Source organism: Aythya fuligula, chromosome 2 (genome assembly GCF_009819795.1).
Source record: "Aythya fuligula isolate bAytFul2 chromosome 2, bAytFul2.pri, whole genome shotgun sequence".
Taxonomy (NCBI): Eukaryota; Metazoa; Chordata; class Aves; order Anseriformes; family Anatidae; genus Aythya; species Aythya fuligula.
Window position 1 is genome coordinate 40,998,025 of NC_045560.1, and position 22,252 is coordinate 41,020,276.

Consider the following 22,252-nt stretch of genomic DNA (forward strand, 5'->3'; position numbering starts at 1 on the left):
CCTTACGGACTTTCCTTGGCATCAGCTCTATCTCCCCAGCTCCTATTCAGGGCCCACACAAAAGGTTGTTTTGTTTTGTTTTGTTTTTGCAACGAGTAAAATAAAATCTTAACTGTGTTTTGCTTTTTAATATTGGGAGCATAATGAGGTTGCTGAGGAAAAAGAAAGCCAACCAGTAAGCCTGGGATGTCTCTCATTTCTTTAACAGCTACAGAGTGTGTGCAGCTGAGAGCTGCCAGTTGGATCTTAGCAGGGGAGAAACCACTTTAGTTTATTTGGTTTGTATATGGAATAACATTTTTCTTGCCTCGGAATACTTGTTTGTCATCACTCCCCCTTTGTGTTTATGTTCTGCTTGGAAATCGTCTCCGCGCTGTATATGCATTTGCCAGGATGTGCACATAAACAATGTTCCATTATGGCCCCTTCTGCATGCTCCTTATTTACACCATATACATCCCGCAGTAAACACGTTGGGCACTGACAGAGAGCAAACTCTTCGAGGCCCCCCTTTTTTTTTTTTTTCTTTTTTTTCTTTTTTTTTTTTTTTCAGTTAGTCCAGACTTTCTGCCATATGCTTGCTGAGGTCCCACTTCTATTCATGTTTTTATTAGGTAGAAAAAAAGTGTCCAGGCTTCCAACAAAGCAGCTTTTGTGTTCTCTGTCAAAAAAAATCTTCTCCTATGAAATGTTGATAGAAGTACCCAGAGCCCTTGAGGGGGGGGGGGCGGGATCTGAATAGCCCCATGGTTAATGCACAGGAGGGGAAGGCAGGAGAGCCCGGCTACGATTTTAGCTTTTTGCGTGCTGTTAATGAATATCGCTTAACACTCCCTTTCTTCAGTTTTCCATTTGGAAATCAGGGGTCACAGCCCTCGTCCTGGTGCTTGTTGTGAAGGCTATGGTTTTAAAGTGTAAATTGCCGTCGGAGCCTTAGCTGGAAGAGACGAAGGGAGCAAAATCCTGTTCAGTGCAACATGAAAGGGAAGTTGGACTGAGAGCATAGGTGCTGTTTAGTAAAACTACAGAAACGTGGTAAAAAGTTTTACAGTGGCATAAATCATTTTTAGTGACTCTGCACTTGAAAATGGTCAGATTAGATCTTTTTCTCATTGATTTCGGATTGGGTTAATGATTCCAGCCCTGAGATCATAAAGCGGTGTAAGATGTAAAAGATATGGGAAAATATCTTTAACCTCTAGATTTAAACTCTGTGTTTCTTTTGACATTGAAATACTGCAATGACCTGGTAATGTTTTCCAATGTTTTAATTTTTGCTGATGTACAAAAATATCACAGAAGAGCTGATTCGTAATTATTACACATGGTATTGCATAAATTTCTTCCTAATTAAAAAGCTTCTAAATTCTGAATAATCAATTTATGAAGGCATATGGTTTTGACAAATGATACATTTAATTTCTAAAGATTTATTAGAAATTTGACCTGCAGCTAGTTAATTATGGGTTATAGTACTGATGCAGTAATGCTGGAGATTGATATAATGATATGGTTGCAAATTTATTTTCGTATCTCCTACCTTAGCAGCAAGACACTGGAGTACACCTATATTTTGTACCGTCTTGTTCATTATGCAGGAAAGCATTAGTTTAATGAGGGACACGAGTATTTGATGGGTATCTGGTAGCACTTGTAGGGGAAGGTATTTTCAGCAGAGTCTAAGCACATTGAACCTAGTCTTTCAGATTTTACCCTTTCAGAGGCCAGGTTCCCAAGAGCGTCCATCATAATTTTAGCTGAATAATGATAGCCAAACATAAATTATTTTCTTAACCCACAAAAAGGACTGGAATTGATTCCTGCTAATGCATTTCTACACAGTGAAGTATTTTTTTGAAGTATTTCTTTTTGGGCTAATCTCCTGTACACTGTATTGAGTTTTATGAAGAGAGCAGCTAAGCTGCTCAAGAAGAGCTGTCAAGATACCGTGCATTAAAACAAATTTAATAATAAACATACTTTAAGATTTAAATAATATATATATTTTTTTCTATCCTGCTGGATTTACAAGCAGTCTGTGTGAACCGTAGGGAGAAAATACAGATGAACTTTTGGTGTGTGAAACATTTAGAAAAGAAAGGCACATCTGAAGCATGCGTGTGAGTTCTTTTGCTAGTGTAGCAAGGTTACGTGCTATTTTTGAAGCAATTAAAAAAGAAGAAAAAAAGAAATTTAAATTTCTTTCTGCATTACTTGACCAATTTGATTTTTCATTTTCATACTCTTGGTTTAAATGGGGTCCAGGAGCCTCTGCTGAGCAGCGAATGCCCTCCTGAGGAGGAGATGTCAGTGAGAGGCGTGCGTTAAGGGATCTGCTGCTCCAGTGCATCCGGGTGCAAGAGCGGTGGGTAAGGAAAGAGGAATGTGAGAAGGCTTGGTCCAAGGCTTCTCCTTCAGATGAGGATGTCCTTGGGTCTTCCAGGGAAAAGGAAAGCTATAGTCTTAACCTTGCTTCTCTGAAATTGGGCCATGCCAATGGTGCCTGCCCTTCCCAGGCTTGGTTACTGCCCCTTGGTCCATGCATCTGATTTTGGGGTCTGAAAAGAAGAAATGAGATACAAAGTTCCCACCTATCGTGATCAGAAGATGGTCAGGAATAGGTTTATATCACATCAGTCTGATCTCTTTATCTTCTCCACTGGAAACCCAGTAGCTCCTTTTCCTAATGGTATACAGCTGTGGCTCACAGCAGTGAGGTGCAATCGCACAATGCATGCCCTGAGCGAGGACGTGTGCCCTTCCAGGCCCCCTGTTTCATCTCTTCTTCTCAAAGGGGGGAAAGGGGGAAACAGCAGGGCTGAACTGTAAGATTTTAAAAAGGGAGAGCTTTAGGAATCTTCCTTGGCTTGGCTTTTTGACATTTTTAGAATCAAGCTTTGTTATCCATAATGACTAGGAGAGTGGGAATACCAGCGTGCTAATCTTTATGTCATGCTTATATTTAATGCACGCACACATAAATGCAGTGCAGTTCTAAAAACAAAATAAGGAAATTGCTATAATGAAATAAATTAAGATTCTCATGCAATTATTTGCTGCCAGTAATTATAAAGAGCTATTTAAGAAAGAAAGAAAAAAAAAAGTATCGTGAGATTTGCAGGAGAGTTTACAGTAGTCAGCTTGTATAGTTTTGAATGAAAGTAACACATTCTGGGATGGTGTAAACTTCTCTTATAGATTGCTTAAGTATTGCCTACATCAGCTCAGGATTTTTTAATGCTTCAGCAATTATCCATACAGAAGTTGATGAGTGGGCAGAATTTGGGTGAAAGAAACCATTGGTGCTTGATAAATGCAGTCCATATCGGATCCCCACAGACTAAGCATGATCTGTTTTATGAAAAATACATTCAGTGTTTCCCACACGTCACAACATCTGGTAATACTGAATATAATTCGGGTGGATCTGAGCTCCCTGCGCTGTCTGCATACTGTGCCATCAGTATCCCACGGTGAGTTTTGCTTTTACCCTAGTAGCACTCGACTCACTTTTTCCAAATATTTTTTGCAAGCCTACAGAATTATTTTGTGGCAGGGGGAGGGAAAGGTGTTTTGAATCATGTCAAAATACATTTACTGGGAAAGGGTTAATCTGCCCTCAGGAGTTGCTATGTAACTGAGTCCTGCTGCGAGAGTCAGGGTTTCCAGCCAATGAGGCTCAGACCGACAATACAAAGCATCTATCTTGTGTTTCTTACGTGTTGTCAGTTATTGGAGGTTTTCTGAACTAGAATTACACTCCAGCTCCTTTCATACTCTCCTGCAGAGTCTTAAATAATTGTATTCCACACCAAAGTCAGAAAATAACAGTGCAATGGCATACATTTATCCCTGAAAATGTTACTTTTTGACAACTTTGAGCAGTGTGTGGAAAGATCTGTCTTGCACCAAAACTAGAAAACTTTTGAAAGACAGTGTTTCCAAAACAACTCTGCTCTTGATCCTCAGGAAAGCCTTCTCCTACCTTTATGTCCTCACCTGTGTACTCTGCCTTCAGCACATTTGCTTGTGCAGAAAGAGTGGCTGAACATCTGAACCTTCAGCTTCCTTCCTGCCCAAGATATTTCAAGAAGCCGGTATTGATTTTCACTGTGTCCTGACTAGACTCTCTGTTTAGCTATTCCTCTTCTTAAGTCCACTCAAGGCTTGAGGGCTGAAGCATGAGTTCTTTATTTTCTCCCTTAGAAGAGCCAGGTGTGTTTTCTCAAAGTCTCCCGGCTTAAGGAAAGCCTCAGTGATTGTGCCAATGTATTTGTATGGAAGAGGTGGCACTTCTGAGTTTTTTTGTTGTTTTTCCTTTTTTCCTGGAGGAGATCCACCTAAAGTCCCTTTGAAGGCTGCTGATAAGATGAGGGGGAGACTAAGCCTGGCCTGTAAAAACACTGCTTAGGAATCTCTGCTTCAACTGCTGGGCTCTGATAGGAAGCAAAGGAGTGGAGTGGTATTTGTCAACATGTCACTGCATCCTCAATATGTTTTACACTTCGCTTGGATCTTTGTGCCTCATTTTTTCCAGCGAGGTTCTGCCTGATAACTTGTGTTGGCAAAGCTCTTAGCCTTTCTTACAGGCTCAGGCAGACCTGCCTCCGGCTGACATCATGTTCCAGCATTGTTCAGCCGGCAGAATAGGCTCAAGTATCAATGGTCTGCGTCTGTACTCTTAGCGAGTCTGTTCTAGAAAAAACAAATTAACACGTTTCAGACAAATTTAGGTACCCAGTAGGTGGAACTTTAACTTCCTGAAGTCTTTAAATGGCACATATTCACTAGCTTGGCATTTAGGATCTTGTCGAAGATAACATGATGTCGCAATTTTAAGGAGAATTCCAGCGTTTGTCAGAATTGGGAGCACGCATATGCCTCATTCGTGATATTAAACCTCCTGTGGGCTGAGGCTTATTTCCCCATCTACTCGTCTTGATAGTTCCTTGAAGAAGTTGAGCTCTCTTCTGGTGTATCCTTTAGGATACTCCATGCTGAAGACAGAAAGGATGGATGCAGCAAGGGCCAAATCTTGGAGCTATCCTTGTGAGGGAAAGAGGTTCCTTCTACACCTTCTTCTTTGTAGGTCTCCATATCAAGACAGGAGAAGTTTGTTCTTCCGATAGCCTACAGCTGATAAGAATACATGGAAGATAACATACTGTGAATGCAAAGCCTGCTTCTTAGGAGGTTTGCCCAAAACTGTAGATGGATTAAAAGGAATATTTTTGTTTTTAGTGTGACGGCAAGTTGTATGGAGAATTGTTCAGCCAGAAGAAGGCTGAAGATATCAAAATGAAGGGTTTTGGTCTGTCTTACACAAAGCAGATTTTTGTAGATCTGTCAAGCCTTATGTGCTGCATTATGTTCTTTAAGACCACCTTGCACATCCTCCCCTACATGTGGTCCCAAAAGGGTAAAAAAAAAAACATGATACTGCACAATGGTTGGGGCAATATGCTGTTGACCACCACAGTCTCCAGTTCCACCCCAGCTTTGTTTATTCCCCTCTGTCCCCAGTGTCCCCCTCCATAAAAATAAGTTGCCAGCCATGATTCCCTGAGTGATCGTGGCCATAATACGAGTGGACATCCAGTCTCTTCTGTGCCTCACTGTGGGTATCTTTTAGGCCAACAGCATGGGAATTTGAGGATTCTCTTTAACCAGCATGGGACTATCTTAAGCAGGTTGAGACCATGCAGATTCTGCTTTGTGGATTGAAATTGCAGAGACCAAGTAGAACTTGAGGAATGCACCCAAGAGCAACTTGATTGGTGTATGCTAATATAGTTTGAAAACCAGAAAACATCTTTCCAGCGTTTTAGACCAGGCATCGTTTATGCTGCCATTGCTTGTACTGAATGCTGGAGTCAAGCCCAGCCTGATTTTTCCAGTCTGTTGAGATCCCATCTATGTCTGCATGTTACATCAGTGTAATAACTGAGGGTAAGGAAGTGATCTTTCCTCTTTTGAAAGAGTTGTACCTGCAACAGCCTAGTCAGGGACACTGTTACTGTAGCATAACGGGGATATACTGAATCCCTTACCTGCTCAGCAATAGTTCCCTTAAGATAACCTGTGTGCTTGTAAAACTGACCCTACTAGCAAAGTTTACTTTTCAGGCTACATCAATATAGTTAAAGTGATAACATCCTAAGAGGATGCATGCCCTCAGTTAATTCATGCAGTATTGCTGGCACATATTCCGCAAAAGAAAATAGCAGTGACAAATTGGCAAATTGTTTTCTTGTTTGTTTGTTTCTGGGTAACTCTCCATCACTTGCAGCAAAAATGCACGTGTGCTGTTCTCTAGCCTGTGCCCACATAGGATGTACATCTCCACCATAAAACAGGTACAGTTTTGAAGTGCCTTAGAGCAAGAAGCAGGGTAGAGGTGTTTGCATAATGACCATAATTACACGGGACTTTCAGGCTGTACCACCACATTTCCTTCACTGTCCTTACCTCTGCTAGCTAGGTAGATATGCCAGCACATTTTCCAACACTCCTCTGCTGTTTGAGATACCCACAGGTAGGACATTGGATTGTTCTTCCAGAGTTTGATGTAAGCTTGATGGGCAACTAGCTGGGCAGGAGCTGAATTGTCATGAATATGTGCACCAGGCTGCCAAGCTGCCAGTCTGTTCTGGCTTACACTTGTGGCATAATCCAGTCCATCGATTCTCCATCAGGTTTATGTGACCAGAGCTCTGTGCAGGTGCATTGCTGCTATTTGCAGGCTTCTGGGATCATCCTGTATAGGTTGTCTGCAGCAGTGCTTGAGCACAAGCCCTAAATGCTGCTTAAGTCTGCCTTAGATTTTCAAAGCAGGGCTTACGTAAGGCTCAGTCTGTCAGGATATAGGCCTGCACTGAACTGTAGTGCTAGTTTTTTCTCAGTTAACTTTGGCCTTTTCTTGGAAGAAAGTCACTAGGGCTAATTTTTCCCTAAGAGTTTAAGACGTCATCGGTGAAATCCTAGAAATGCTGTTGTCCCAGTTTCTGTTCTGCTCCTGGTTCCAGCTGGGGTTGTAAGATGTCTGTGTTGGGAGCTCTGCTTACTCGGTGCTTTCTGACTTCATTTATGTGCACAATGTGAAGTGCCTTTCAGGATATCAGAACAACAGGAGATATTACCCTTCTGTTAGGTAACTTTTGATATTTTTTTTTTCCTCTTGAAAAGGGCAGAAACAAAGCAGTTAAATAGCCTTTTGGAATCTCTGTTGTTATTTTTAAAAGAGCTCTGTGCTCTTTTGCCTTCAGCCAACTACGAACATATGCAGCGTACAGGAAACTTTATTGTTAGAAGTATTCTCTGCAGTTTAACATTCAATATTTCTACTTGCTCTTCTGCTCTTTCTTACCTCTTGCTTCTACTTACAGTTTATAGATCTCCCAGCCCTCATTCTCCCCGGATTATATAATGCAATGTGTCAGTGCCATGCATGGCACCGTAGTTACCTCAGCATTTCCATTATAACTCTCTGTTCTGAGGGATTTATAAGCTAGCAGTAAAAATCTCTTTCTTGGCTAAACCTTGAAACAACAGTTTCTGGTCATTTAAAAAGAAAGCAAAATGAAACAGAACTTTTTTTTTTTCCCCCTTCTTTTACTGGCAACCATTTAGCATAGTGTTTGCAGGATCTCCCAAACAGCAAGTGAAGGCTATTCAGTATGCAGCCAATTGTAAATATAATAATACTTTCCTTTTTTTTTTTTTTTTCTTTTTTTTTTTAATCTTTCAGAAATACATGTCATCCAGGCTTTAGGCTGATGATGTCATTGCTTGTTTGCCAACCTTTCTGGAACTGGCAGCAGTCAGCCTTTCAGGCCTTAGAGGTGCAGCTTTGACTATGTTTTCCTCTACTCACAGCATGGATAAGTTTTATGGTGTTGTGGTTTCTTGTATGTCTTTTTTTTTTTTTTTAATATTCATCCGTCTTTCTCAGGCTGAATAACTTTCTATCTCCTTTTTGTGACACGGAGCTACAAATTGATCAGGATCCAAAAAAGATCTTGGGTATACATGAATATCTACAACGTCAGGGTTACTACTAGAAACAAATTTGGAAAGGATATTAAATCTCATGCTCTAATGCTGATGTGACTCACTGCTAGAGAAGAGGCTATTTGGGAACCTGTGGGTGAGTTTCACTTTGCCAGTCCCTGGGGATTCCTGCATTTTCCTTAGGAAGATCTAGTAGCAGTCAGTCTTAGAAATGGGCTGCTGAACCAGATACCCTTCCAGTTTTATCAGCCAGGGCAGTTCTCTTTCCCTGGCTTGGGGCCAAGGGAACGTAAAACGCAGAGTGGATTTTGAGAAACATGGCAGCATGCTCCAGATTGTGGAGATGAATTCTTTTCATTGCCTTTAAGTTAAGCAATCAGCTATAAAGGCATCTCTACAAATACATACCCACCAATTACAACAGACAAAAAGCCTTTTTTATCACTTCAAGTGACTTGCAGGCTTGTTGCATGCCCAGGTTCTGGAGCTGACTAACTCTGCTTTTCCCATCTAAAATCAAATATTGTTCTGCTCTGAATACTTTTTCGCCAATTGCTGTTACATTTCAGGCCTGAAGTAATTCTTCCTGTTACGTGCAAATTCCTGTTTCAGTCATTGTGAGTTGCGCATAGTAGCGTACAGCAGTCACAAGAAAACTCTTGACTTAATTTCACTGTACTTCATGATCATCCATGCCATGCGTGTCATTTTTGTGCCAGTAATTTTACTGTTTTTCTTTTCTTGGGGGCCATTCTTGCTCAGGATTGATCTCCATTTCATCAGAACTACCTTGGAGTTTTAAATATGCAACCATCACTGTGTCCCAGTGATTTTCTTCCCCACAATGTTTTAACATCATTCTTGTGCTTGAGATATGGGGAAAACTTGCTACAATGCTAAAAAAATACGTGTAGTGTTATGGTGATTCAGATTCTTGGATTTGAAACCCCGTATCACCAGTTGGAGGGGAAAAAAAAAAAAAGAAGCGCCAAGGCAGACAAGCACTGTTTCATATTAACATCTATTCTCAATGAAGAGGTAAAAATCAAAGCCCCTGTGTGTGAGGCAGGGTTAGTGAACTGCCAGTGATTCTCCCAGCAACTGACACAAAGGAATCTGTGAGTATCAAAGCTGAGGCAGCAAGCTTAGTGTCAGCTCTTGCCTAGGGAGTAGAAGAAAACATCACTTTGTCTCTGCTTTCACTGCTTAAACACACACATCATTCACTAGTAACCATTTACTCTGCTGTCAAAACTGTTTCAAGAGAGTGCTACGTTTGATTAATAGTAAAATGCATGCATGCAAAAAAAAAGTATGCCTCCCCTGAGGTATTTCGTTTTAGAGAATTTTTGCATGTACTTCTTAATTTTTCCATGCTATAAATACGCCTGTAATGCTCCAGGAGCACCGCGTTGCTCGCAGTAAAGTCATTTTTATTTAGAGAGCCTAGTGCACTAATCCTAATTCTAGTTAACTCTCTCTCTTGGTGGAGCACATTACGGACTCCTCAGACTCCTGTACTGACGAAAAAGTGACCAGCACAAACGTGAGCAGTGCATGATTCATAGTGCTTCTCGCGGAATTGTCCAGTGGGTAATTGCAGTACAAAAACCAGAGAAACAGATGTAGACCCTAAACCTTGGCTGTAAATTTTTGTTTTATGATTATGGGTTTCAAATGTGCTATGTCACACTGACAAATATACAGTAACACCAAAGGAAATAGATTTCTGACTTGAACTTTTGCTTTTTTATTTCACTTGTGGCTTAGAATATGTTTATTGTAAAGTTTCTGCCATTGCAGTCTGAGAGAAAACAGATCAAAGTGGTGATGTAAAATCAAAATTTCTTTGCATGGATAAAGTGGAAGATACTGGAGGGTTGTTTCCTACTTGCACCTCTGTATGAGCTGGGTAGACATTTAAAATATGTGGCATTACTTAAAGTTTCATTACATTTGAATGAGGGGGCTATCAGTTATCACAATAGTTATGCTTAGTCCTGATCTAAATTAGAAAATATCCACTGTTTTATGAGTGTAGCTTTTCCTGATACCCTGTTCAAGAAAAACAAGCATCACGCCATTTCAGAGTGAATTATTAGATACATAAATTACTGTATTGTAGAAATAGTATGTGAGCAAACCATTAGACTATTTGAAGAATTCGTTAATTACATGTGGTTTTAGTAATAAGTATAAGCATTAGCACAACTATTATTCGTAATAAAACATGATGAGCTACCTGGCTCATTTAGATACAGTGTGAAAAAGCAATCTTTTTCAATTCGTATGCAGTTAAGCATGACTTCCTGACATTTACTTTCAGAAGTTGCCAGTCTCCGTTTTGAGGCACAACGGGCAGCTTTTATTTTTAAATATGGTTTTATAGGGCTGGTAATGGAATAAACAGAACTGCATTTCTGTTTGTATGATTTTATTTATTTTAACTCACATGGGCAATATGTTTTTCTTGGCATAAGCTTAGGCTGTTCCAAGAGCCCTGGTCTGCACAAAACGCTATTTTCTCCCTAAGTTGGAGACTGACAAAACATACTGTGTTTTGTATGATCCCTTCCAATTATTTTTATGATGACGCATTGCATATTCCGAACTTCTCGTGCATGCTGTATCATCTGGTTAGAAAACGCTGCTTTCTAATTTAGCTTTGTTACTCAAAACAAACCAAATTGCAGCAACATAGGCAGCTGAGATTTTAACAACAAAATTAACCACTTTTCCACTTGCCTTTATGCTATGGAGAATTCTGCTTGCTGGGCTGAAAATGTTTAAACAAGCCTTCCCTAAAGGGTGACTTTTTGGATAAACATGTGCTGAGCATAATTTTCAGATTACAGAGTGTCAGGGACTTCATTAGCTTGAGGACTTCCAGCATGGGGGAGGACACCCTGACGAACTTAGAAAGTCCTTAAAAAGTGTTAAACTTCAGCTTTGTCCGTCTTCTACATAGAGGGAATATGGAAAAAGACACTGCCTGCTGCAGGGACAGCTAGAGTGCTCCTGTCTGAGGGGGAAAAAAAGTGTTAAGAAAAGCTTTTGTTTTTATCTTTTCAGGCAGATTTTCTTTCAGATTACAGCAGGTCTTTTTGCTGGCTTCTTGTCTGCAATATGGATGTATCAGTTTCAAGGGAGCAAGTGTGCATGGGTTTTCTTTTTTTTCTTTTTAATATTCTTGAACCTTTGTGAGAAGTTTTGTTAGTGCAATTTACAGGCATTGTCACAGAGCTCTCAGATCATCAAAGGACTTTTTGTAGAGAGAGGACATCACATCCATTAAACTGGTTGCACAGGTCCAAGAGTGAATCTCTCTCCGGTATTTCTTTACAGTCCTCAATTGTGTGCCTTTTCCTTGCTCGGTGTCCCCTGCTCAGCCGGACTCTGATCTTGGGGTTTTAGAAAACACGCAGTAATGGAGTGTTTCATTTTTCAGCTTCCTAACCTGAGCTATTTTTTTTGATTTTCAGAAGTGCTGCGAAGCCACACAAGTGACTGGAGGGGAAAAGGGAGGGACGGCTGCGAGGCAGAGAAGGGAGGGAAGCGCTGGCCTCTCCTGGAGGCCGGGCTCCTTTGTGCCTCTGGAAACCTCACTCTGGGCTCGTCAGAGCTGAGTGCTGGCTCTGCCAGAGGCTTGGCTCATTTGCTTAAAGTAAAAGCACGCATGTGGTCATTTAGCTCATGTACTTTCCAGCGGGGCAGAGGGAGCGTTTCCAGGCTCATCGATGTTATTTTTCATTTTTAAAGTGCGTGTAGCGATAAGCGCTCGGTGGAGCCTCTCTGCAAGCAGGACTTTGCAGGAGGTTGTTATTTACAGAAAAAAAAAAAAAAAAAAGCCAGAGCTTTGCTCAGGCCGGACACAAAGGGTAGGCCAGGCACAAAGGGTGGGCCAGCAGCTAGGGGAGCACACCACGGTGGCCGAGGGCAGCCCTGGCACCAGGGGTATGGGGCATCCCAGCCAGCAACCCAGCAAGGCCTTGCGTCCCGTTCCCCTCACAGGGCCACACGGGAGGGCTGCCAGCAGTGCTGCTGGGTGGGCTTTGGGGTGTGCCGCCGGCCATGAGGAGAGGTGGGAGCAGCCCCAAATGCTCTCAAAATGGCGGCGGGGGAGGAGGTGGCGGCTCCTGGGCACAAGGGGCAGCCGGGTCCCCTGCCCGGGGGCAGCCACGCTTTTGGGGCACAGGATGAGCTCTGAGTGTGTCCAGCCCCCACAAAGCTGCCCGTTGCCTTTCTCCCCTCTCACCCCACAGGGAGCTGGGGCTCATTAGCCCCATGAAAGCTGATACAGCCCCTGGAGCCAGCCCTGCCCCTCTCTGCTAATCAGAGACAGGCGGGACTGGGACCTGCCCAGGGAGCAGCAGTGGGGCAGGGAGAGGAGGGGGCTGCGGGGCTGCCTCCTGCCCTAGGCCAGGCTCTGCTCTTGCTGCCCCAGGACCTCCTTGGGCACGGGGCAGGGATCCAGCTCAGCAGGGAAATGTGGGAGCACTGGGCAGCATGGCCCAGCTCCTCCACAGCCATAACACACCTCTGTGTGCTTTAGGGTGGCAAAAGGGGTGGTGAGGAGCGATGGGGAGCTGGATGCCCCCCTGCCTCACACACACACACACACACAGCAGGGATGGGCCCACAGGGTCGCTGCCAGGCACAGGGCTGGTGCCAGCCATCAGTGCTGCGGGCGGCAGGGAGGAGTGGTGCCCCCAGCAGCCGGGGCAGAGCTGGTGTCGGTGTCTGCGGTGCGGCTCACGGCCTCCCCGGGGAGCTGAGGAATGTGGCGGGGGAAGAAGGGAAGCGGGGAGGGGGCCCACAAGTTGCAGCGAAGGGAGCCAAAACCTGCAACCCCTCCGCTCCCTGCAACCACCTCAAAACAGCGCTGTGCAAACAGCTTCCCGACCAGCACAGGGCCCCGTTTCTATTCCCTCCTGGTTTTAATTTTATCTTTTTTTTTTTTTTTTTTTTTTTTTTAATTATGATGATTTAAATTTTATTTTTTCATCCGTGCCCGCTCGCAGCCGGCCCCGGCGGAGCAGAGCGGGGCGACCCGGGGAGGGCTGCAGCTCGCCCCGGCCGCCCGCTGGCTGCTGGCTGCCGGGCTGCTGGGAGTTTTTAAGCCGTGTGAGAATCCTGGGAGCTGGTGATGTCAGACGCCTGGGTCATTTGAAGGTTAGCAGCCTGGGAAGGGTTCACAGAAAGTTCACTCGCATATATTAGGCAATTCAATCTTTCATTCTGCGTGACACAAGTAGTAGGAAGTGAGCTGTTCAGAGGCAGAAGGATCTATTCATGGCTGAGGGGGATCCAGAGGTCCTACCGGAGCGGTTTCGTCCCCGGGACTCGGGCCGTCCGCGCGGCACGAGGAGCGGCACGCAGCCGGCGAGCGCCTGAGGAGCGGGACTGGTTCTAAAGAAATTTTGGGGGAGATTGCTCGGAGCTAAAACTTGGAATGCGGCTCGCTTCCCCCCATCTTGCTGGATTGGCTGGGCAGCCTGGAAAATGGTAAATGATCATTTGGATCAATTACAGGCTTTTAGCTGTGTTGTCTGTCATAATTCATGATTCTGGTCTGGGAAAAAGACCAACAGCCTACGTGCCAAAAAAGGGGCAGAGTTTGATGGAGTTGGGTGTACTTTTATGTGCCATTTTCCTCCACACCTAGAGGAAAGCACTTTTGCAGGCATTCTGTGCAGGGGGAATCATGTTTGACTGTATGGATGTTCTAGCAGTGAGCCCTGCTCAGATGCTGGATTTCTACACTGCGAGTCCGTCTTCCTGCATGCTCCAGGAGAAGGCTCTCAAAGCATGCTTCAGTGGATTGGCACAAACAGAGTGGCAACACCGGCACAGTGCTCAATGTAGGTCCCAACTGTTATTTTTCCACTTTAAAGCAATTATGATTATTTGCATGTATTTAAAAAAAAAATACTTGTAATTAACTGCAGGGGTGAGGAGGGGTGGGGGGACTTTTGTGCAGAATGTGGTTTGCAAGCGTTTTTTTTTCTCCTCTGGCAAGGAAGGAAAAAGGAAAGAAGCACCGAGCTTACTGTTTATCCCTTCATATGTCGCATATTGATCCTTAGAACTAGTTGGGAAGCCAAGCAGGAACACACAAAATTACAATATAATACAGCACTTGTAAAACTCCAACCAGTGAAGGACGAATTTACGTAACATCTCTGTAGTCGTTGTTGTTTTTTTTTTTCTTTGCCTCCGTAATCTAATTTTGCACCACGTTTGATAATCTGGATGCTTGTTGTCTTGAAGTGCATTTTAGCAGGGCAGCCAAGCAATTAAAATGCTGCTCTGTGCAGTTCTTACAAAGACGTTGAATTGCAGTGGGTAGGTGCCAGTCCAAAAATCAAGCAGGAGTTTTAAGTTTCCTAAGAAAAGGCAATATTTCTTTGTACTGACCTTCCTGCCACCTTTCTTCTTCACTTTGTTGCTCTAAGTAGTTGCTGTTTTGCTAGAAAACTACTTACTGTGAACACCCTTTGAGTTTAACCATCAATTATTTCTATACCTTGAGATTCAGGCAGGGTTACACTGGCAGCAGGGGAAGAAGAGTTAGTGGCAGGACACTTCTGAAAACGTATTATTCTGTTAGAGGGTCTTGATTTTGTGCTGAAATGCATAGGTGGCAAACAATGGCAGAATTTTAACACCACAATTCCAACTTTGAGAAACGACAAGAAGTGCCAGAAAGCATCACCTTTTACTCTGCATAAAAGCTCGCAGGATGCTTCACTGCTCTGACGGTGATTTAGATAAATGACTTGGCTATCTATCAAAATGTTTTTAGTATGCTCTCGGGCACTTCAGTACACCATTAACTGCATAATTGTTTGAATTTTTTGTTATGCACTGTGTTTAAAAAGTTGCTTAGTAATTAGAATAGTTCTCCCTTCAATGTAGTTTATCTCGAGAAAGTGAGTGGGAGTGAAAAATAAATTTAAAAAATGGTTGGTGAAGTAGTGTTGTTTTTCTCTCTTCTCAAAAGTTTTCAGTCAGCCTATGACATTTGTGTGGGCTGAGCAAGGAAAACAGAATCGTAAAAATCAATGCCTACCAGCCTACAACGCTGCAAATATTTTGATGTCTTTACAATTAAAATTAGACTGCGAGGTTCAGCATGGGATGTTTATTTTCTCCACGCCGTTCTCAAAGTGCTTCAAACGAGATAGGAAACAAAGCTCTTTCTTCCAAATAATGTTACTAGCTATGGGAGAGCTGCAGTGGGAGGGGGAACAAACAGATGTTTCACTAAAAATGTGCTTTCCTCCTATGGTTTAAACTTTCGTATAACTTTGGCGGGGATATTGTGGAAACTTAGAATTAAATAAACTTTCCTGAAGTAGGAGGAATAAGCGATGATAAAAAGCTGTCATTTGCAAAATAGTCTTTAAATAACTTCTGGTTTCAAAATGTTCTCTTCATTCACTTCTATTTTGTTAATAACTAGGAGCATGATTCTTAAAAACAAAATATATGGTGTTTGTTCTTGGAGAAGTTAAACACAGGATTACCCTTATCAGAATGGAATGAGTGGTAAATATGTCATTTGTTTAGGGCCTGTGATAAGAGACAAGTGTTGATAACAGCAAAGTTTAGCTAGTCAAAGAAACTCGTATTAACTAAAGTAAATAAAAAAATACAAGGAAAATGCATTCAGGAATCCGGCCCCATAACTTTGTAAGCAATGGGATTAATCTTCACTGCATGGGAATGTAAAATCAGGCCGAAACCTGAATTACAATACGGTGGCTGTAATTTAAGCTCTGAAATTTAATGGTATATAAAAATATGGAAAAGCAATTTAGTTTGTCTAAATGAAGAGTTCTGTTTGATGTGTAGAGCAAGTTGTGTTTTTAATTTTGGAGAAAGTGTAAGCACTTTATGAGTGTGGATGAATGTATGTACACGGATTATAAAATACTCAAATTCGGAAAAAAATGTAAGATTTTATGTTGTATCGCCTGCAAATAACATCAAAAAACAGAACTTTTGTGGTACAGAAAGCTCTTGATGGTTTAAAGGTTGCTCCAGTGCTTACAAATACAAAGATAACAATGTTTAATTCAAACTCAAGTGTTTCTCCCTTTTTATGAAGAACTCTGCGATTAAATGAAATGTAATCATAGCCAAATTTTGAAATTGCTAGACGTGTAATAGATTTATTTTTTTTTAATCTAGTTTATTGTTTTATTTTTGACTCTGCCATAAAAGCAGTACACCTGCAGCCATTGCTCTAGGCCTGAGAAATATTGCTTTGATAGAGATGTGATTGTGGAGTAAAAGGTAAATGGTTGTTAAGGGAATAATACCTGAACAGTGCAGGCTCAGAACAGCCCAGCAACGATCCCGGGCAGCAGCAAGGTTTCAGCTGAGATGCCGGCAGAATTGGCCATGGCAGAGGGCGAGGCAGAACGCTGTAGGTCTCCAACTTCAGCACATCCTCAGTGTGTTAATCCTGTTACAGCTCACTAAGCCAACGCAATCCTGCCACATCACGAATTTTCTAGTCCACCAGGGTCTGCAAAGTAAAACAGAGGGTAGGATGCAACCCAAACATGACCTTAACTTGTGTGGTATTTTTTTTCCTCCCCCTGTGGGGAGGAAAAACCTGCTATGGGTCTGCAACCCAAACGTTAGCCACTGTGTATTGCAAGGCGTGTTACAAGCACATACAAAATATATATATTATCGTGCTCCTACATGTTTGTATTTTTATCTGATATTAGTTACGTTGTTCCAGGTTTGAAAAGAAGTTATTTATTTACAAAGTAAAGCGTGGACTAAAAATTGAGACTAGAACCAACTGTGCTTTTAATCACGAGTAATTCTCGCTCCTTTCCTCGTCAGATAAAAATCAGGTCGATATAATCAAATTAGAGGAGAATAGTTCTTAAGAGGACAAAAATGACTACAGTTAAGATCTCAAGAATGATTAATTTGTACTTTTAAGTCAGCTGGAATTTTCTGTACCCTCGTAGTGCAGCAACGACGACTACCAAGAGAAAAAGAGTAACTTTTGGTGAAATGCGAGCTAACTGAACGGTGCCGAAGTGGGAACGGGACAAGCCCTAAGAGGGACTGAGCTGCGAGGAATGGCCATTTTCCTTTGGCCTTGGAAAACAAGCCAGTTAATAAAAGTCTTCGTTGGGCTTCGTTAATTAAACAGGTTAAAGTGAGGAGGCGCAAAACCAGAGTAAGTTTGCTTGGTAGGGTGTAGTGTTTTAGCTAATAATACCGTGTAAAAGTCTGCTACCCGCTGTGTTTTGTTACATTTAGAAGATAAGAAATTTGATGATGGCAAAAGCTGTGGATGTGGCAACCGAGCGTGGCGTGATGTGGGCACTCCTGCAGCCTGCAGTTGTTGCTTGGGTTTGGGTTCGGTGGGAAGTGCTCGACTTGGGGGGGGGGGGATCTAGAAGGTATTAACTTTCAGAAAGTTCACGAAGATAAAAATCCAGAAGGCATACGTTTTACTCCTGAATTCCAGGCTGTTACGGTGTTCGGGTCAGGTTCTTGTTCCCTGCGAGCGCTGGAAATACTAGAAACATCTGTGCTCAAGAGGAAAAAAAAAAAAAAAAAAAAAAAAAGCTCAGTACTTTATTTTCTTTCATCTTTCTGAATTTAAAAACAAACATTTTGAAGTGAAGGGCTTGTAATCTGCATTCCCAAGTATCACATTGCTGCAGGTGTGTTTGCTAGTGCCCAGAAGGCAAGATCTGTTTGAACCAGGTTATTTACTTTAAAGTTCATTTATAAACTTTACAGCTAAGTCGCTAGGACTGATTTGCTTAGGAACGTGGTCTCTATTTAAATTTTTGTACTCGTGGCTTAATGCCCCGAAGTATGCGATGAGAAGTATTTGTTCCTGATCTTCCTCGATATCCAGATTTTCTCAGTCAAGACCCTGCAGGGGGGGGATTTTTTCTTCCAAATTAATTGGAGCGAGAGCGGCTGAATCCGCATGTAGGCTCCCACCTAGGACGCCCGATTCAGCTGCTGGCGCAGGAAAACTCTTAATGGACGTGCCCCACTGTCAAAAACTCCCGCAGACAGAAATGATGAGAGGCATTCGCTGGTGAAGCCAGGGTGGGATAAGCTCGGCGGCGAGGCGATGCATCTCTGGGTGACTCCCCGCCCGCCTAATGCGTCTGTGCAGGGAAGGTGTAACTTGTCAGAACAAAGCTAGCCTGGTGCAGCGCTGCCTCGGAGAGGGTTACGCTCAAGTTAAGGGGTTGAAAGGCAGGAGATAATGTTTCAGACGGCCAAGTTACTCATCCTCGCATCTGGCTAAATCCCCACTTAGAGCTGAGCGTGCCCGCGTCGCCCCCGCACCACAGCCCAGCGCCGGGGGGCTCGGCCTGGGGGTCACACAACCAGCCTTGTGTGGGGCTTGGGAACGGGGACGTGGTGCTGGCAAGGGCTGCTGCTGCTCCTGCTGCACCCCAAAAACCTTTACAGGTCTGTCTGGCCGTAGGGATCAGCTCTGGCGTGAGTGTGAGTGGGGGGACTGTCCCTCGCCCCCTGCCCGGGGCCAGGCCATTTCCAGCCTGGCGAGGAAGGATATCAGTTGATGTCTGAAATGGCCAAGGAACTTCAGTAAATAGACTTTACCCTTCAGGATCCACAGATCCTGGCAGCGGCTGCGAAGGAGGGTGGGGTTGTACTTTTCCCCTTCCTGTACTTGGACACTTTTGATTATCCAGACTTTCTGGGACGGAGCAGGGCTGCCTAATAACAAAGCCTGCATAATATAATTGCCTAAATAGGCCTATTGTCCTTTTCAAGTTGCTGCGCTGTGAAATCCTTCAACTTTTCGCTGGGAATGCTGCACGTAACGTGGAGATAGCTAAATGGCTGTCACGGGGAAGAGATCCCGTCCCCTCCTTTCTCACCACGACGTGGCGGAGGAGCCGATGCTCCTCCTGCCCCCTATTGATGTTTACTCCTTTTGGGAAGCAAATATTTTAGCCCCTTCTGGCAGGGGAAACTGCCAAAAGTAATAGGGCTGGAAATACAAAGCTATGATTGATTTTGACCTTTGCTCGTGTGCATGAAGTCTGTCCCCATGCAGTGTGACCCATGCCACTCCGTGCTGAAATCCAAGCCCTTTCAAACCAAATGGAACCGCGAAAATAGAAGGCATGAAATGCTCCAAACTAGTCTAAAATAACAGAATAATCATCTCCTCCGTACTGCAGGAAAAAGGGTAGGCAGGAGGGCAGCAGAAGTGGATTTTGCAGCAGGCAAACCGCGAGTAATGCCTTTCGTCTGCTGCTGCCTCTTTATGAGAACCATATTCTAGGTACAAAACAAACAAACTGATCCAATGTGGGAATGGCTCCTCTCTGTAGCCTTTCAGTCACCGTAATCTTACCTATTCCTCTCAATTGTGATTGGTAAACAACTTCCAGCAAAAAAAAAAAAAAAAAAAAAAAAAAAAAAAAAAAAAACAATAATAATCTGGATTTTAAATTGCCTTTTTAAAAGTAATCTCATGTTTGGGGTTTTATTAATCCGACGTTGCATGAGCAAATGTGTTTCAAAAGTTAAGAATGTCAGAAACAGTAGCCTGAAGTTAGCATCCTAAATCTACATTTCATGGCTTTGTTTCCAAAAATGCCGAGCATCTGAGAGCTCCCTCAGCACTTTTTAAAACAGGCCGCGTATTGAAAAGGCCAGATATTGTTTAGAACTTTCATTTAATATTAAAAATTTTACAGGATTTTCCCATTTCACCTAAGCTACATGGAAAAGCAATTAGATGACAAGAGTTCACAGCACTGAGTGGAAATGGAGACACTTGCATGACAAAGCAGGACTTATTTTTAACTGCGTATCACTCTTTTTCTATGAATTCACAAGTTTTTACAATTCAAGTTTGCAGAATTCAAGGTATAAACCACAAGCCTGTTTTTTTCTTCTGTGTGTTTTGCCTGATTTGTTATTTCACCGATGCTCTGTTTGCTTCCTTGCATGTGAGCAGACTTTTTCTCAGGCAATTTCAGACTCGTCCTCCTGGTGTAGGTTTCAATAGCTGGCTTATCTGCTTCGTGCTCACCCCCGTCATTTGCAGCGGCTCTGGCTTGCTTTCCCAGCGTCGCTGAACTAACAGGGCTGTGCTCACTGCGCATTTTGCTTATTTTGGGGAGGGAGGGGGGACTCTGGCTTCCTTCAGTTCATTTCAGCGATCCGAATGGGAGCGGCGAGCCTCCATCATGTGACGGGGCAGCTCACGGCAGATCACCAGCATGGGGTCCCCGTGTGAGAACTTGTGTTGTACATGACAATCTGATAAGGATATCATGTGGTTTCGGAACACATTCCCACAATGCTGGCTTCTTTGTCCCTTTATTTGGGAGTAGGCAGGAGAAAACTTAACACACTAATGCCAGCCCTTGTGCAACTGACCCCGCTTGCTTTTAGCATTCTGTGTGAGTTTTACAGCTTCTTCAAATACTTTTGTTGAGAGATGGAAATATAATCCAGCGAGCCCGTGTAAAGAATCCTAGACACAGCGTATATAATATACCTTCTGTTCCCCTTGGACAAGGTGATTTTTCTTCCCCCTGCTTATACCATATATAAACCGAATATTATAAAACTATGTAAGCTAAATATATACACGCGGGCGACACATGTATGGGTTTAATAGGTTAAAGCTTGAGTGAGTATTTATAAATTCTCAAAGTGCTCTGGATCCTCACCGCTGAGGACATGGTGTTAAAGTCCATCCACAGTTTGGAAGGATTTCCGTTTCGTGCACTTTGGGTGACTTACATCTTACCCTGTAAGTGCATCCCCTAAGATAAAGAGCAGGGAAGTGTCTCACAACAAAGCCCTCTCTTTAGCACCGCTGGGTTTCATTTAATGATTTGGAGGATCTCTTTCCACTGAACCATAATACTTTTCTCTAGGCGCACATTGTATTTTTAGCAAGGATCTTCAAACAATAAAAAGACAAATTAAGTGTATCTTTGTCTTGTAGAGCCTTATCTATTGAAGCACTTGAATGCACTCAGCCCTCCACCCTTGGTTTTAATAGGAGTTTCAGACACAAGAGCGCTTGTATGACTAAGCCTTTAACATATTTATGTACCACTGCTTCAGTGAAATACCAGTAAAAGCTGTTTTGCTGTGGATGTTCAGCGCAAGGAACAGCCAACATTGCTTTTTGTCTTAGAGAAAAAATAAGGATTATTGTCCTTCCAAGCCATGTAGGAGCCATGTGGAGCGACTGACCGAGTTGCCTGGTGCTGCACCAACCAGAGACAACTGCTGCAGCTGGATCCAGCACAGATTGCCTTCAGAGGGTGCTTCACTGCTGGAGAGCTGTTTGTGTCCCTAACACACACAGACTGGAAGGAATGGTTCATTCAGGGGAAGAAAAAAAAAAAAAGTCAGTGAAATGAAACAAAATCTCTTAAATAATGTCTTTTTTTTTTTTTTTTAATCTGAATGCAGTTTGTGGTGGAACATGTAGTCCTGAGGTGGCCATTCCAGTGGTCCTCCAGAGCAGGGCATTTTGTTATTGCTCAGCCACCTGGCTGGTAGCACACAGCCCATCCCAGAGGGGCTCTCCATGCCCACAAGGCAGTGTTGGCCTGTCTTGTCCCAAAATCTCTCCTCTGCCAGCTGGTGACCAATGTGAAGAGCGTTTGCAGGTCCCTGCATGGTAAGTGGGCATAACAGGGGCTGAGTTGCTTGAGACATGTCATCTGTTCACAAAAGCCAATGTCGGAGAGGTGTTTGGGCACCCACAGCCCTACGAGGCCTCGTGGGCGCTGCCCTCGCCCCTCTCCTCCTCCCCAGCCCCACTCCTTTAGCCCTCGCCCTGTACCAGCAGAGCCCCAGGGAAGACCAACGTTGCCTGTCTTGCCAAGACTGAACATTCACTCGCACAGGAAGGAAGAGGACTTGGAAAACTGTGTAACAGTGCCATCTGGTGATACCTGCCCAAACCTTTCCGCTCCCGAGCGCGGCGTTTGATCGGAAGATGGATGCTTTCCCTGTGGCCTCCAGCCCAGGCAGGGAGGGACGCCTGCGTGCCCCACAGCTTGTCTCTTTGGTTTTTTTTGCACAACTGCCCCTGTTCGCCTAATCGAAGATGCTATCTTCTCTACAAACCTTCCCTTCCTAGCAGAGAGCACTAATCCATCAATCTGCGTTTTTGGCTTGGGGCACGAGTCGAAGGACTGGCTAAAAAAGTCATGCACGTGTTAGCTTT

At 43.4% G+C, this 22,252-nt stretch overlaps 1 protein-coding gene across 2 annotated transcripts in view; it reads left to right on the plus strand.

Annotated features, from left to right (window-relative positions):
- The window catches only part of RARB (retinoic acid receptor beta), a 282,674-nt gene that overhangs the window by 178,735 nt on the left and 81,687 nt on the right, over window positions 1-22,252 (plus strand). The window contains exon 1 of one of the 2 annotated variants that reach the window (XM_032180619.1): window positions 13,184-13,871. The exons of the other annotated variant lie outside the window; for it this stretch is intronic. Within the exon in view, the coding sequence (XP_032036510.1) occupies window positions 13,715-13,871 (157 nt within the window). The 5' untranslated portion in view covers window positions 13,184-13,714. Of the gene's footprint in view, window positions 1-13,183; window positions 13,872-22,252 lie in introns of those variants that run through there. 2 annotated transcript variants of the gene reach the window in all.